Source organism: Salmo trutta, chromosome 3, assembly GCF_901001165.1.
Source record: "Salmo trutta chromosome 3, fSalTru1.1, whole genome shotgun sequence".
NCBI classification, from domain to species: Eukaryota; Metazoa; Chordata; class Actinopteri; order Salmoniformes; family Salmonidae; genus Salmo; species Salmo trutta.
Window position 1 is genome coordinate 28,116,478 of NC_042959.1, and position 18,073 is coordinate 28,134,550.

Here is an 18,073-nt window from a genome sequence, read left to right on the forward strand (position 1 = left end):
AGCCCAGATGCTCCATTTCAACTATCCAGTCCCTTCTAGATCCATGAACGCTTAAAGGATGTATAGAAGTAGGAGCTAGGAGCCTACATGAAACTGGGCCAGAGAGACACCTGGTTCAGTACGCGGCTAACCGCGGGATCTGTGGACTTGTAGACGCATGTCTTCACCCTCTTCCGTGAAACAGAGGAGCTCAGACACTGTCAGTTCAGACAGACCACGCCCTCTCAAATACGGAAGAGTGAACCTTTCCACTGCATCAACCAGCTACTTTCTGAGCTCAACCCCCTGTCCCTTCAGTGAGCAGACGGCTCGGAATGGCTACTGATGCCAGCGCGCTTGAGGAGCTACATAGCGAGCTCAGCTGTCCCGTATGCCTCGACCTCTTCCGTGAGCCGGTGATCCTCGAGTGCGGACACCACTTCTGCCGTGTGTGCATTACGCAGTGCTGGGAGGCCAAGTCCGACGAGCACCCGACTTGCCCGCAGTGCCGGAAGACATGCCCGCAGAAGCTGCGTCCTAACTCGCTTCTGTGTAACGTCGTGGACAGCGTGAGGAGAGCCCGATCCATGGATTTGAAACCCGGGGACGCGGAGTGCACGCAGGAGGATACAGAAGAACGACAACGGGGGGCCAGTATGCCCAGCTCCGGTTTCAGTTTCACTGGTTCTTCTCAGCGCCACGAGCCCGACCTTTGCGAGGAGCACGAGGAGAAGCTGAAGCTATACTGTGAAGATGATCAGCTCGCGATCTGCCTGGTGTGCGGGATGTCCCGAGTTCACAAGACGCACAACGTCATCCCCATCAATGAGGCGTTCGAGAACTACAAGGTAACACTGGAACAATATGTAGTATTTATATATCTACCTATATAGGTGTTTTGCTTCAGAAATACATATGGGGTAATAATACATCACTGTCACAGGGACCTGGCGCATTGGAATGCATCAGGTATGCTAAAACCTGCCCATAAATCTGAAACTACAAAATGTACAAAGTTACTATATTAAATCAGATATTTTTTTAAACAAGTTTGGACCCAAGCAAGGAGTGTTATTTAAAAAAAAAATGTTTTAAGACAATTGGGTCTTTTACATGGTTACCTGACATGACAGTTATTTTAAAGGTCACGAACAGTCAATATCATGTTTTTAATGAAATTGGATTATATTTTAAGGAAACCCGATCAAAGTATGATGACCAAATTATTAAAAGTTACTGTTGCTTCTACATTGATCAAGTTTGATCATGAAGTTACTGGTCCCCTCCCCATGTCAAACACTTGGATTCATTATGAAGGGGACAAGGTGACATCACCTTAACTCTCATTATAATACACCAATGGTAACATGATATTCTCTTACTTAATTTAAATAAATACTGCCTTGTAACCAACATTGGAGAAGGCATGTTTGCAGAGGGGCATGGTTTATATAGCTACTGGTGCCAAAATGTGACTGTAGGGTGTCAGCAAATATAATTGAAAGTTTACCCTATTCATCTATGGCAAAGATATTTATATGTTTCCCCTTTCATCTGTCTGGTGTTAGGTAGTTACTGGCTAGCAGGTCTTGAGCCAGCATGGAGCAAAAGGGGGAAGTTCATTCAAAACTTTGACACAGTTGTCATGTCAACACATCCGTCAGTGCTGCTGTGAACCGCATCACAAGAGATGCCAAATGGGAGATGTATATAAAAAATATATATATATATATACAGTACCAGTCAAAAGTTTGGACACACCTACTCATTCAAGGGATTTTCTTTATTTTGACTATTTTCTACATTGTAGAATAATAGTGAAGACATCAACACTATGAAATAACACATGGAATCATGTAGTAACCAAAAAAGTGTTAAACAAATCAAAATATATTTTATATTTGAGATTCTTCAAAGTAGCCATCCTTTGCCTTGATGACAGCTTTTCACACTTTTTGACTGGTACTGTATATATATAATTGATGCAATTTTAAAATTGTTTGAGTTGCTTTGTGTATCACCAAATTTGCTTGAGATGATTTTACTGCAACACTGCTCACTGCATCCAAGTTGCTTTACATTAGAGGTCGACCGATTAATCGGAATAGCCAATTAATTAGGGCCGATTTCAAGTTTTCATAACAATCGGTAATCGGTATTTTTGGCCACCGATTTGGCGATTACATTTTTTTTACACCTTTATTTAACTAGGCAAGTCAGATTAAGAACACATTCTTATTTTCAATGACGGCCTAGGAACGGGGGCTAACTGCCTTGTTCAGGAGGGATTAGGGGGTTCATTTTTGCAACCTTCTGGTTACTAGTCCAACGCTCTAACCACCTGCCTTACATTGCACTCCACAAGGAGCCTGCATGGCAGGCTGACTACCTGTTACGCGAGGGCAGCAAGAAGCCAAGGTAAGTTGCTAGCTAGCATTAAACGTATCTTATAAAAAACTATCAATCTTAACATAATCACTAGTTAACTACACATGGTTGATGATATTACTAGTTTATCTAACGTGTCCTGCGTTGCAAATAATCGATGCAGTGCCTGTTAATTTCTCATCGAATCACAGCCTACTTCGACAAACGGGTGATTTAACAAGCGCATTTGTGTCGTTGCACCAATGTACCTAACCATAAACATCAATGCCTTTCTTTAAAATCAATACACAAGTATATATTTTTAAACCTGCATATTTAGTTAATATTGCCTGCTAACATGAAATTGTGTCACTGCTCTTGCGTTCATTGCCTGGCTCGTTGCGAACTAATTTGCCAGAATTTTACGTAATTATGACATACCATTGAAGGTTGTGTGATGTAACAGGAATATTTAGACTTAGGGATGCCACTCGTTAGATAAAATACAGACCAGTTCCGTATTTCACTGAAAGAAAAAAAACGTTTTGTTTTCGAGATGATAGTTTCCGGATTCGACCATATTAATGACCTAAGGCTCGTATTTCTGTGTGCTTATTATATTATAATTAAGTCTATGATTTGATAGAGCAGTCTGACTAAGCGATGGTAGGCACCAGCAGGCTCGTAAGCATTCATTCAAACAGCACTTTACGGCGTTTTGCCAGCAGCTTTCGCAATGCATTGTGCTGTTTATGACTTCAAGCCTGTCAACTCCCAAGATTAGGCTGGTGTAACCGATGTGAAATGGCTAGCTAGTTAGCAGGTGCGCGCTAATAGCATTTAAAACATCACTCGCTCTGAGACTTGGAGTAGTTGTTCCTCTTGCTCTACATGGGTAACGCTGCTTCGAGGGTGGCTGTTGTCGATGTGTTCCTGGTTCGAGCCCAGGTAGGAGTGAGGAGAGGGACAGAAGCTATACTGTTACACTGGCAATAATAAAGTGCCTATAAGAACATCCAATAGTCAAAGGTATATGAATTACAAATCGTATAGAGAGAAATAGTCCTATAATTCCTATAATAACTACAACCTAAAACTTCTTACCTGGGAATATTGAAGACTCATGTTAAAAGGAACCACTAGCTTTCATATGTTCTCATGTTCTGAGCAAGGCACTTAAACGTTAGCTTTCTTACATGGCACATATTGCACTTTTACTTTCTTCTCCAACACTTTGTTTTTGCATTATTTTTGCATTATTTACTAAATAGATTTTATTGATGTATTATATTAAGTTAAAATAAGTGTTCATTCAGTATTGTTGTAATTGTCATTACTACAAGTAAATAAAAAAATCGTCCGATTAATCGGCACCGGCTTTTTTTGGTCCTCCAATAATCGGTATCGGTATCGGCGTTGAAAAATCATAATCGGTCGACCTATACTTTACATAGGCATTTCAAAGAGCTGTCAGTCAAGGCGACCCTATGAATATAAGATCCCCGCCCACTCATCTTGTCTTTTCAAATTTCCTGGTAGTTGGCCATGAGAGAAAAAGTACTTTTCAGGATGACTGTTCAGGACCTTTAAACCAGCCACTCAGGTCAGTGTGAGTTTATACTCCGAGAGGAATTCAGCATGCCGCTGTCAGGGTTTAGTTCCCAGACATATTAAACCTGTTTTATTTGCCGTGGATGTTTGGTGACATACCTGTCACCACACTGTTTCTACAAATCTTACCCGTCTAAATTCTAACTTTGTTTGGGTACATTTGGGTAACTTGTTGAAATGGGTCCAGTTAGTTGTAAATGCTCTTGGATCATATGAGTTACATTAAGCTTGTTGTCAGAGAGACTACAGAGGATCCAAAACAGTACATCTTATTATTGACAAGAGAGTTATGCTTAATTCAATCTCTGTATAACGGAAACATACTCTGTTTTATGAGATCTATTCTCTTAACTTCACTATGTCTCTCTCTCTCTGTGTGTGTGTGTGTGTGTGTGTGTGTGTGTGTGTGTGTGTGTGTGTGTGTGTGTGTGTGTGTGTGTGTGTGTGTGTGTGTGTGTGTGTGTGTGTGTGTGTGTGTGTGTGTGTCCGTGTATGACCCGTTTCCCTTCTTCCTCTTCTGCAGGACAAGCTGTCCATAGCCCTGGAGAGAGTACAGCTCCAGACAGGACAGGCTTCTCTCCATCAGGTCCAGACCAACAACAAGATCATGCTCATCAAGGTATTGTGTGTGTGTGTGTGTGTGTGTGCGTCAGTGTGTGTGTGTGCGTCAGTGAGAGGATTCTGGTTTGCGGTGCCCCTAGTCCGAACCAGAATTTCTGTTGACCATGGAACATTCTCCTGCGTTGTCTCACCCAAGCACATGAAAATGAGTTGAATTATAAAGGCTTTGTCAATATGATTATGTTGACAGGTGTCACATCAAATATTGGATTGTTGGGAATGTCTAATGCACAATGGTACTCTGAGATTATGATACAGATTATGGGATTAGTGTTCACCCATTCTTCCTCTCAGAAACATTGCAGACACACACACACACACATATTCTCACACACCTAATGTAAGCACACACCATGAGAGTGACGTAAAATACTGGCCTTAGTTAGCACTAAGCAGTGATAAGGTCAATGCTAGAATTTAGAATGGCCCCGGGACTCCCCCTCTGTGTTCTAACACAGGCTTCACCTCACAAGGTAAAGTCTATAAGAGCGTTGTACGTGTGTCTAAGGCAGATATCGAATGTGCAGGATGTCAGGGGGGCAGTAGAGTCCTGCCTTTAAGATGAACAGAGCATGTGGGCCCCATTAAGGAGGAATGCCCTGTGTGTCTATGTGTCTGTTTGTCTGACACATGCTGACAAACTTACTCTCTGCCAGTCACTCGATCTTTCACTTCCCTCTGTCTCTCTGTCTCTCTGTAGGGCACAGGAAGTAAGTAAGGATGTATGTCAACGATCTAGTCATAAAATGTGTGTGTGTGTGTGTGTGTGTGTGTGTGTGTGTGTGTGTGTGTGTGTGTGTGTGTGGGGGGGGGGGGGGGGGGTGTAGCGGAGGTGGTTAGCTGTTCCTGAGATGTGTGACCTTTTCTTTTGATTATTTTCAGTAAACTGACTGAGATTTTAATGGAACACTGCGTTTCTCTCTTCCTTACATGATCAGTTATTGAAATGTTGCCATGTGTGTCTGTTTTGTGCTTTGTGTTGTCTTTGTTGTGTATTGTTCTATATCATTGCTGTCTCCGCCTCTGGAAAGCCCGTCATTGTAAATAGGAATTGGTTCTTAATGGACGTACTTGTATCATTAAAGATTGAATAAAATAAAAAAAGTAAAAACTTGTTTTCGCTCTGACACCATGACTAAAGCTCAGTGGGCTAATCCAAGATGGCTTTGCAGTAGGATGTGTGTATCTGTCTTTGTCTTATCCCGTGGAAATAGCAGGTCTTTTTTGTATATATCTTAATCTCACTTTCTATCTACCACCTAAATATACTTTCCTGCAACCCGCCTCACCCAATGTGGTACTGATCTGCTATTTTTACTCCTTATAACTGGAACTTCCATCAGGAGCTAGCCAGCTAACTAGCTACTAGTCTTTGTTAGCCACGGCTAGCGGTCTTCGCCTTTTCCCCATCATCAGCCAGCCTTAGCTCGGACAAGACCTGCCAGTCTGCACAGCGCGATATCAAATCAGAGCATATCGGACTGCTTCTCTTTACCATATCACCGGATTCCTGCCGCTTTGGATCATTACACCGGATCATCGCAGCTAGCTAGCTGCAAACGAGTGGCTACTGTTAGCTAACGCCTCTGTCCCGAAGCAAGCACCAGCTAGCATTGAGCTAGGCCCATATACCAGCTAATTCTAGGGCTACAATACCTCCTTTGCCAATTGGCCTGGAGCCTTTATTGTCGAAACAGAGTCCCGCCAATCCATCACAACTGGACTGCCGACGTGATCGCCCGATGTGGTCTCAACAGGCTATTCTGTTACGATGTCACCGAAGAACCAGCTACTAGCCCCGGCCCGCTAGCTTTTCTGAACGCTGTGTCCCCTGCTCTCCTAGCGTAGTAGTGACTACCGAACGGCACTCTGACTCACCTATTGCTGCTCTTTTGACCCTATGATCACTCAGCTACATAGCTGATGCCCCCTGGACTGTTTCAATATCCTTCATTTTGTTTACCTGTCGGCCTCAGCCTTGAACTCAGGTCCTGTATGTACCTAACAGACCCGCTCTGCCCATTCATTGCCATTTACCCGTTGTTGTCTGAGCTCTCCTGATCAACACCTGTGATTGCTTTATGCCTCTCTCTAATGTCAATATGCCTTGTCTACTGCTGTCTTGGCTAGTTCTTACGGTTTTATTTCACTGTAGCGCCCTCAGTCCCACACAAAATGCCTTAGATAGCTCCTTTGTCCCACCCCACTCACATGCGGAGACCTCACCTGGCTTAACTCGTGCCTCCAGAGACGAAACCTCTCTCATTGTCACTCAACGCCTAGGTTTACCTCCACTGTACTCACATCCTACCATACCCTTGTCTGTACATTATGCCTTGAATCTATTCTACCATGACCAGAAATCAGCTCCTTTTATTCTCTGTCCCCAACGCACTAGACGACTAGTTCTTATAGCCTTTAGCCGTACCCTTACCCTACTCCTCCTCTGTTCCTCTGGTGATGTAGAGGTTAACCCAGGCCCTGTAGCCCCCAGTTCCACCCCTATTCCCCAGGCGCTATCATTTGTTGACTTCTGTAACCGAAAACAGTTTCAAATAAATTATATCATTACGTGCACCACCACCCATGTTATTTACATTATTAAATGTCCATGTGGGCTCTGCTATGTCGGTAAGACCTCCCGCTCTCTCAAACAGAGAATTAGTGAACATAAAAGTAAAATCAGGCGAAACGACAGGGATTATCCAGTCGCAGTACATTTTAATGACCTAAAACATGACATTTCTACCTTTAGATTTTGTGGCATAGAGAAAGTCAAGATATCAGACAGGGGAGGTGATATTAATAATACTCTGAGTGAAAGAAAATGTTTTTGGATTTTCACCCTCCAGACATTATTTCCCAAAGGACTTAATGATGAAATGCCTATGTATGTTATGTTGTGAATTTGAACATGAATTATGTGCCTATTTAAGATTACTCTGATGTTTTTCGTATGATGTACCCAATGATTAATGAAAACTTGCTATGTCCTCATTGTGGTTTTATGGACGTGTTTAATGCGTCTTATTTATACACTTTTGTAGTGTTTGTGAAATGCATATTGTTATGTTTGGTAGCACTTATTTATTTTTCCTTTGCCTCCAACCCCTTTCCATGCGTGGAACAGATGTGGGTGGGGCTAGGTCTACATAGATGTGCTGTTTTCAGAAAATTCACAAAAGCTCTGACGAAGGCCGTGAGGTCGATACGTAAGCTTATTAAATATCAGTGATACCATCAAGAGCAGTGTGCGGTTTCCTTTTTCCTTCATCCTGTTTCAACTGTTGCCATGCACCTGCAATAAGATTGCTCAGATGTGCGAGTGCCTTTTGAATTTTGGACTTCTGTAACCGTAAAAGCCTTGGTTTCATGCATGTTAACATCATAAGCCTCCTTCCTAAGTTTGTTTTATTCACTGCTTTAGCACACTCCACCAACCCTGATGTCCTAGCCGTGTCTGAATCCTGGCTTAGGAATGCCACCAAAAATTCTGAAATTTCCATCCCCAACTACAAAATTTTCTGCCAAGATAGAACTGCCAAAGGGGGTGGAGTTGCAATCTACCGCAGAGATCTGTCATGCTATCCAGGTCTGTGCCCAAACAGTTAGAGCTTCTACTTTTAAAAATCCACCTTTCCAGAAATAAGTCTCTCAATGTTGCCGCTTGTTATAGACCCCCCTCAGCCCCCAGCTGTGCCCTGGACACCATATGTGAATTAATTGTCCCCCATTTATCTTCAGAGTTTGTACTGTTAGGTGACCTAAACTGGGATATGCTTAACACCCCGGCCGTCCTACAATCTAAGCTAGGTGCCCTCAATCTCCCACAAATTATCATGGAACCTACCAGGTACAACCCTAAATCCGTAAACACGGGCACCCTCATAGATATCATCCTGACCAACCTGCCCTCTAAATACACCTCTGCTGTCTTCAACCAGGATCTCAGCGATCACTGCCTCATTGCCTGTGTCCGTAATTGGTCCGCGACCACCCCTCATCACTGTCAAACGCTCCCTAAAACACTTCAGCGAGCAGGCCTTTCTAATCGACCTGGACCGGGTATCCTGGAAGGATATTGACCTCATTCCGTCGGTAGAGGATGCCTGGTTGTTCTTTAAAAGTGCTTTCCTCACCATCTTAAATAAGCATGCCCCATTCAAAAAATGTAGAACTAAGAATAGATATAGCCCTTGGTTCACTCCAGACCTGACTGCCCTTGACCAGCACAAAAACATCCTGTGGCGTACTGCATTTGCATCGAATAGCCCCTGCGATATGCAACTTTTCATGGAAGTCAGGAACCAATATACACAGTCAGTTAGGAAAGCCAAGGCTAGCTTTTTCAAACAGAAATTTTCATCCTGTAGCACAAACTCAAAAAAGTTCTGGGACACTGTAAAGTCCATGGAGAATAAGAGCACCTCCTCTCAGCTGCCCACTGCACTGAGGCTAGGAAACACTGTCACCACCGATAAATCCACTATAATTGAGAATTTCAATAAACATTTTTCTATGGCTGGCCATGCTTTCCACCTGGCTACCCCTACCCCTGTCAACAGCTCTGCACCCCCCACAGCAATTTGCCCAAGCCTCCACCCTTTCTCCTTCACCCAAATCCAGATAGCTGATGTTCTGAAAGAGCTGCAAAATCTGGACCCCTACAAATCAGCTGGGCTAGACAATCTGGAGCCTCTCTTTGTAAAATTATCTGCCACAATTGTTGCAAACCCTATTACTAGCCTGTTCAACCTCTCTTTCGTATCGTCTGAGATTCCTAAAGATTGGAAAGCTGCCGCAGTCATCCTCCCCTTCAAAGGGGGAGACACTCTAGACCCAAACTGTTACAGACCTATATCTATCCTACCCTGCCTTTCTAAAGTCTTCAAAAGCCAAGTTAACAAACAGATCACCGACCATTTCGAATCCCACCGTACCTTCTCCGCTATGCAATCTGGTTTCCGAGCTGGTCATGGGTGCACCTCAGTCACGCTCAAGGTCCTAAACGATATCATAATCTCCATCGATAAAAGACAATACTGTGTAGCCGTCTTCATTGACCTGGCCAGGGCTTTTGACTCTGTTAACAGCCTTGGTTTCTCAAATGACTGCCTAGCCTGGTTCACCAACTACTTCTCTGATAGAGTTCAGTGTGTCAAATCGGAGGGCCTGTTGTCCGGACCTCTGGCAGTCTCTATGGGGGTGCCACAGGGTTCAATTCTCGGGCTGACTCTTTTCTCTGTATACATCAATGATGTCACTCTTGCTGCTGGTGATTCTCTGATCCACCTCTACGCAGATGACACCATTCTGTATACTTCTGGCCCAACACTCTACTCAGCAAACTGGATGTAGTCTATCACAGTGCCATCCGTTTTGTCACCAAAGCCCATATACTACCCACCACTGCAACCTGTATGCTCTCGTTGGCTGGCCCTCGCTTCATATTCGTCGCCAAACCCACTGGCTCCAAGTCATCTATAAGTCTATGCTAGGTAAAGCCCCGCCTTTTCTCAGCTCACTGGTCACCATAGCAGCACCCACCCGTAGCACGTGCTCCAGCAGGTATATTTCACTGCTCACCCCCAAAGCCAACTCCTCTTTGGCCGCTTTGCAAAAATCACTGAAGCTGGAGTCATATCTCCCTCACTAACTTTGAGCATCAACTGTCAGAGCAGCTTACCGATCATTGCACCTGTACACAGCCCATCTGTAAATAGCCCACCCAACTACCTCATTCCCATACTGTTATTTATTTGTTTGCTCCTTGCACCCCAGTATCCCTACTTGCACATTCATCTTCTGCACATCTATCACTGCAGTGTTTAATTGCTAAATTGTAATTATTTTGCCACTGTGGCCTTTTTATTGCCTTACCTCCCTAATCTTATTACATTTGCACACACTGTATATAGACTTTTCTATTGTGTTATTGACTGTACGTTTGTTTATCCCATGTGTAATTCTGTGTTGTTTGTGTCGCACTGCTTTGCTTTATCTTGGCCAGGTCGCAGTTGTAAATGAGAACTTGTTCTCAACTGGCCTACCTGGTTAAATAAAGGTGAATAAAAAAAATAACAAAGTCCCTTAAATGTATTCCATACCCAGTCTGTAACACAATTTTTTTCTCTGTTTCTCCCCACATCAGGAGCGAGCTGGGGACATGGAGGTGCAGGTGAGTGCAGAGTTTGGACGTCTGAGGGAGTTCCTTCTCCAGGAGGAGGAGAGAGTGAAGGAGAGACTGCAGAGGGAGAAGGACAAGAGGCTCAACCAATTGGAGGAGGCCCTCAAACACACCACAGAGCAAATCAGCCAATTAGAGCAAACCGCCGACCAGCTTCACATCAAACTCCGAGAGGAGGAGAACCCGGCACAACTCAGGGTGAGAGGAGAGAGAGGAAGAGGAAAGGAGAGGGGGAAGGAGATAGAAGGGAGGAAATGTGGATTTTAGAGGAGGGAGGGAAAGGGGTTAAGGGTGGTGGTGGAAAAAGAACTAGAGGGACAGTGGGAAAGGGAAAGAGGAGGGTAGAAGGTTTCTGAGTAGGAGAAGAAGAGCGTGTGCGTGTCTCAGCATGGCCTCATATCTCTGTTTTTATTTCTTACAGGGAATCAAAGATTTTATTGGAGGGTAAGTCATTAAATCCATGGTTGTTATTTGATGCTACAGCTCATAGAGCTCTGCAACATCCACATGACTCCACATGATTGAATTAACTCTAAAAAAAGGTAATCCAATGTTCCACAGTGTTTCATTCATCTTTATTTGTTCTATAAGGGTGCTTTGTAAATTAGATAAAGACTCAGAAACAGGCCTTTCTAGGTAAATGAAACTCTCTGTCTCTCTCTTTCTATCTCTCTATCTCTCTCTCTCTCCGTCTCTCAGGGCGGAGAGTGTGTTTGAGCGCCCCCCGGAGGTGCGTGTGGATCTGCAGGAGGGGGAGTTCCTGGGACCACTGCAATACCGCACCTGGAGGAGGATGAACTCTGGGCTTCAGCCAGGTACAACCACAGCCATATAGAGTTAGAGCACACACACCTCACCCAAACCTGACCACATTGTAGACCACACCTGAATCCATTAGTTCACAGCTCTCACATATGTGACCACATTTCACCACAGAGTCCACCTGATTGCATTCTATCAAACCTGACTGCACCTAACAGTATCCAACCACACCTATGAGCTGGCCTGCATACACCAGGATTAACACTCGACCTCACACGCAATAGCTCTTGTTAATATTTGAATGCCTCTGTCTCTCCCTAGGTGTGACAGCAGTGACTCTGGATCCAGGCACAGCCTACCCCAGGCTGTGGGTGTCCCCGTGCTGCACCCAGGTCAGTGTGGGGGACATCCAGCCCAACCTGCCCAACAACCCTGAGCGCTTCACCCGCTACAACATCGTCCTGGGCAGCCAGGCCTTCACCTCAGGGCAACACTACTGGGTGGTTGAGGTGGGCACCAAGACGGCCTGGGGGCTGGGGGTGGCAGCCGCTTCGGTCAACAGGAAGGACAAGATCAGCCTGTGTCCAGACGATGGCTTCTGGACCCTGGTGATGAGAGACGGGCAGGACGGGAGTGAGTACGAGGCCTGCACCAACCACGAGGAGAGCCTGCTGCACCCCCCTCGCCCCCCCAGGAGGGTAGGGGTGTACCTGGACTACGGGAGGGGTGTTGTGGCGTTTTACGACGCAGGGGACATGAGTCACCTGTTCACATTCTCCGACACCACGTTCACAGAGCCGGTGTTCCCCTACTTCAACCCCTGGCCAATCATCAACGGGAGAAACCGGGAACCTCTTATTATTGTTAGCCCAGACCCAGAGGCATGAGAGAACTGTTAACAAATGTCAGAGAACACTGAGAGCCAAATACAAGAAAGTAGAACAAGGTTAGAAAAGCTGTACAGCATCATACTCACTAATGTACTAACACTATACCATTGTTCACTGTTTTGTCCTTTATGTTTCCATGGATAATGTTTTGTGTTTGAAGAGAGCACATGCCAGTGGACTTTAAAGTAAGCTACATGGAAAAACGAATTGAAAAGTACCTTAAATATAACATTCTTATCCTTACAAATGGACAGTGCGAACATTAAAAGACAATTTCATAGTATTATTCTATAAAGTATACATAGTAAGATGACAGTGTATTTGACGTTTTAATAAAAGAGTATATACATGTGAAAAGGTATTCTACTCATGTACTAACTGACTCCAATAGCAACATAATGAAAGCTGTGTGTGTGTGTGTGTGTGTGTGTGTGTGTGTGTGTGTGTGTGTGTGTGTGTGTGTGTGTGTGTGTGTGTGTGTGTGTGTGTGTGTGTGTGTGTGTCTGGCTGTTCTTTAGAGCTTGTCTTTAGTGTATTGAGACTGTTGTTCTATTTCAGTCCACTGGAGGGCGCTCAAACACAATACCCAACGTGTGTGTGTGTGTGTGTGTGTGTGTGTGTGTGTGTGTGTGTGTGGGGGGGGGGGGGGGGGTAGGGGGAGATAGGCGTAAAGGGTCTGGGTGAAACATTGGCTGATTGTAGAATAATGCTGCGCTACATCCACAATGTGGTCGTTCTACAGATAGATCACACTGTTAGGTTCTCATTTTCAGAGTACAAACTCAAAGGACACTATGAAAGCTTAAACCAAGTTTATTCTTCCCAGAGGATCAATACAGCTGCATTAGACAAAAACATGGTTTCACCCGTGGTAGTATACATACCCCACTTTGGGTGGAGTCTCCTCCTTATCGCCAAACATTGCATCGTTATTGCTAGGCAGGGAGCTGAGTGATATGGGCCTTAAATTGTTCCTTATCAGTACTGCTACATGTGATCGTTTTCCCTGCACTCAGCCCCTCCCAAGCTTACTTATGGCACCCCTCATGTCTCTATTATACCTAATGATTAATAATATACCTAATGATTAATAACATACCTAATGATTAATAATATACCTAATGATTAATAACATACCTAATGATTAATAACATACCTAATGATTAATAACATACCTAATGATTAATAATATACCTAATGATTAATAACATACCTAATGATTAATAACATACCTAATGATTAATAACATACCTAATGATTAATAACATACCTAATGATTAATAACATACCTAATGTTTAATAATATACCTAATGATTAATAACATACCTAATGATTAATAATATACCTAATGATTAATAATATACCTAATGAATAATATACCTAATGATTAATAATATACCTAATGATTAGTAATATACCTAATTAATAATATACCTAATGATTAATAATATACCTAATGATTAATAATATACCTAATTAATAATATACCTAATTAATAATATACCTAATGATTAATAACATACCTAATGATTAATAATATACCTAATGATTAATAATATACCTAATGATTAATAATATACCTAATTAATAATATACCTAATGATTAATAATATACCTAATGATTAATAATATACCTAATTAATAATATACCTAATTAATAATATACCTAATGATGAATAATATACCTAATGATTAATAATATACCTAATTAATAATATACCTAATGATTAATAATATACCTAATGATTAATAACATACCTAATGATTAATAACATACCTAATGATTAATAATATACCTAATTAATAATATACCTAATGATTAATAATATACCTACTGATTAATAACATACCTAATGATTAATAATATACCTAATTAATAATATACCTAATGATTAATAATATACCTAATGATTAATAACATAGGTTTGGTTTCTGAGCTTTCTATCAACACATGTACATGTCATATGTCTGGCCTGTTGTTTGGGAACATGCAGATAATGAACTGTGGCTGTTCTTTAGAGCTTGACTACGGTGTATTCAGACTGTTGTTCTATTTCAGTCCAACACAACGGCCACCCTACATGTCATTCTCACACTGGTGGCAACAAAAGAGAACGAGCTTTCAATGATTAAGAGCTGCACTTAAGAAATCACTGATTAAAATCCATGTGTCACGTCGGGGATTTAACACCTAAAATATGATTCATGTGGCCATACTACGCCATCTTCTTTGTACACGAGGTGATGTCCTCAGACTAATCTAAAATACACAGGTTCTTTGCATCAGGGAGTGGAGTATGCCAGGGATATACAAACATGTGCGTTTCATTCACAATCTCAATTATTCAAGCAACTCAATGAAGGCTTCTCACGGACACCACCTTCAGCGTCTAGCGCTCCGTACAATCACTGCTGACAAGTACAACAGGGTTAAATCCTCCTCTGTTCCATCAGAACATAGGTTTTCAATCGTCTATCAATGTATTACATTTCAATCAATATTCGTATTATGTCTGGCCAACACACAAAATACATACCCAGGAAGGCATGCCATGGGAGCAGGGGAACAGGTACCAGTGGTTACGGGCAACCTTGCCATGAACATACTGACAATCCATTGTCACCACACCCATCCTCCCAAGGCACGCCAACCTGCACATAGTAATAGGATCCCCGGAACGAATGAAACAGACAAACATGTATACCTTGAGCCATGCCCTTAATTGGAAATTAGACACCTGGCGCTGACAGAGGCTGCGTTCAACATTTCAACATATTACATGTTGATGCTGAATGATGGCGCTAAATTATTTTTGGGAGAACTAACTGGTCAGAAAGGGGTTCAGATTAGAGCAGAGGGTCAAGGTGGTGCTGAGTCCTGAGAGTCCATGTGTCTTAAATTCGTGTGTGTCTGTGTGTGAGAGTGTGCTGTGTGTGAGCGGGAACAGGTGCGTGTCTGCGCAGGAAGTGTGTGGTGTGTGTGGTGTTGTGTGTAGGATTATCACCCAGCCATTGTTTCAGCCTTCTATATCTGACACTTTAAACTTGATAAGCGAGAAGCTACCAGACTATACCACAATACAATATGAAAAAAATAAGAAAGCTGTTAAATACTAATCCCTTCTATATTTGGCGCTGGACATGTATACGCTTGTGTTTTACATAATTGATATATGTGGTATTACAAGTCTATTGCAACATAACACCACAGGCTGTTGTATCCACAGATGGGCACACAACTATTCTTAAGTTGACTTAACATGGACTAACGTCATTTTTTTTAACTTGTTAAGTATGTTAAGTCTACTTACAGTGCATTCGACAAGTATTCAGACCCCTTGACATTTTCCACATTTTGTTACGTTGCAGCCTTATTCTAAAATGGATGACCTTATTTTTTTCCCTAATCAATCTACACACAATACCTCAAAATGACAAAGCGAAAACAGGTTTTTAGACATTTTTGCAAATGTATTAATTAAAAACTGAAATACCTTATTTACATAAGTATTCAGACCCTTTGAATATGAGACTCGAAATTGAGCTCAGGTGCATCCTGTTTCCATTGATTATCCTTGAGATGTTTCTACAACTTGATTGGACTCCACCTGTGGTAAATTCAATTGATTGGACATGATTTGGAAAGGCACATAACTGTCTATATAAGGTCCCACAGTTGACAGTGCATGTCAGAGAAAAAACCAAGCCATGAGTTTGAAGGAATTGTCCGTAGAACTCCGAGACAGGATTGTGTCGAGGCACCAATTTGGGGAAGTGTACCAAAACATTTCTGCAACACTGAAGGTCCCCAAGAACACAGTGGCCTCCATCATTCTTAAATGGAAGAACTTTGGAACCAACAAGATTTTTCCTAAACTGGCCGCCGGCCAAACTGGGGAGAAGGGGGAGAAGGGCCTTGGTCAGGGGAGAAGGGCCTTGGTCAGGGGAGAAGGGCCTTGGTCAGGGGAGAAGGGCCTTGGTCAGGGGAGAAGGGCCTTGGTCAGGAAGGTGACCAAGAACCCGATGGTCACTCTGACAGAGCTCCAGAGTTCCTCTGAGGAGATGGGAGAACCTTCCAGAAGGACAACCATCTCTGCAGCACTCCACCAATCAGGCCTTTATGGTAGAGTGGCCAGACAGAAGCCACTCTTCAGTAAAAGGCACATGATAGCCCTGAATGTCCGTGAGTGGCCCAGCCAGAGCCCCGATCGAACATCTCTGGAGAGACCTGAAAATAGCTGTGCATTGACACTTCCCATCCAACCTGACAGAGCTTGAGAGGATCTGCAGAGAAGAATGGGAGAAATTCCCCAAATACAGGTGTGCCAAGCTTGTAGCGTCATACCTAAGAAGACTCGAGCTTGTAATTGCTGCCAGAAGTGCTTCAACAAAGTACTGAGCAAAGGGTATGAAAACTTGTGTAAATGTTATATTTCTTTTTTTATATTCATTTGCAAAACATTCTAAAAACCTGTTTTTGCTTTGTCATTATGGGGTATTTTGTGTAGATTGATGTGGGGATTTTACTTTTTAAAATCAATTTTAGTAAGGCTGTAACGTAACTAAATGTGGAAAAAGTCAAGATGTCTGAATATGTTCCAAATGCACTGTATCGCAAGACTGAATCGGGCCCATAGTAAATTCATTGTCCATCCCTTCTTTAACAAACAAATTAATGATGAAGGTTCTTCTAGTTCATCTGTCCATCTTATCTGTAATTAGATAGCATTACTCCAAGGCTAATCTTCATCCAGTAACACAAGCCTTCCGTTTTACATTACTGTTTATCCATCCATCACCTCCCTCCCTCCCTCCCTCATTCTCTCTCTCTCTCTGTTCAAGGAGAGATAACTCATCATAGGCACACAGGTAGATCTCTAGGAACAAGGAGAGGACTTCGATTTATGATTGGACTAGTAAACAACCCTGGGTTTCATTTCAGATACATTTCCCAGTGTTTCATAAACATCATTTAGGCCTCACACCACTACACCTGGGTCCCCTCAGAGACGATCAAATCACCTCGCTTAAGATCATGGTGGTTTTCATTAGAAACCAAGTGCCACAGTCCAATCGAAATTAGATCACGCATATATAAATAGATAAATATATATATATGAAGACATATTGTTTCTGAATGAGAGACAAAGGGTTCCTCGTTCGCAGGTTCAATGCCAGCGAAACATTTTCTATTTTAAAGCATAGAACAGAAAGGCCGGTAATAGCAGGAGTTGAAACGGGAGAATCCAGTGCCCATTTTATTCAGAGCGGTATTGGGTGAACATCCCGCCAACCGCCCACCGTCCATTCTGGACAGTGCTGTGGCAATATTGAGGGAAAGCTGCTGAGCGCTTTATCAACTGTTTGGTCATGTGAATAGTCTAATTCAGTTGCTATATCAGATAGGAAAATAATACAGCGCTAAAACACAGTGGCTTGCCTATGGAAATAAAAGTCCCCTCTGGCTATACGTAAAGGTACAGGTGGAAACAGCAATTATGCCTACACATTATACCTTGCCATACGCTTTTCATGCACTGCGCTCTTCTGCTGCAACTCCATCCTCGTCCGTCCCATGTATCCCCAATACATGTATGGTTAAGTTTACATTCTGTAATGCTAGTATATCAGTCGATCAAGTCTCGATGAGTGAAG

At 42.7% G+C, this 18,073-nt stretch overlaps 1 protein-coding gene across 1 annotated transcript; it reads left to right on the top strand.

Moving 5' to 3' along the window:
* The first annotated feature begins 221 nt into the window (after nucleotides 1-221).
* On the top strand, nucleotides 222-12,776 carry LOC115171713 (zinc-binding protein A33). Its single transcript, XM_029728780.1, has 6 exons — nucleotides 222-827; nucleotides 4,481-4,576; nucleotides 10,730-10,963; nucleotides 11,187-11,209; nucleotides 11,465-11,580; nucleotides 11,849-12,776. Exons 1-6 carry the CDS (start codon nucleotides 315-317, stop codon nucleotides 12,412-12,414), a joined length of 1,548 nt encoding a protein of 515 aa, XP_029584640.1. The 5' UTR covers nucleotides 222-314; the 3' UTR covers nucleotides 12,415-12,776.
* Nucleotides 12,777-18,073: the final 5,297 nt, after the last annotated feature.

Bases quoted from the DNA above. Each gene is read 5' to 3' on its own strand.
- LOC115171713 (XM_029728780.1), top strand. From the start codon at position 315: ATGGCTACTGATGCCAGCGCGCTTGAGGAGCTACATAGCGAGCTCAGC. The intron at 828-4,480 runs GTAACACTGGAA...CCTCTTCTGCAG, and splicing joins AGGCGTTCGAGAACTACAAG to GACAAGCTGTCCATAGCCCT. The intron at 4,577-10,729 runs GTATTGTGTGTG...TCCCCACATCAG, and splicing joins ACAAGATCATGCTCATCAAG to GAGCGAGCTGGGGACATGGA.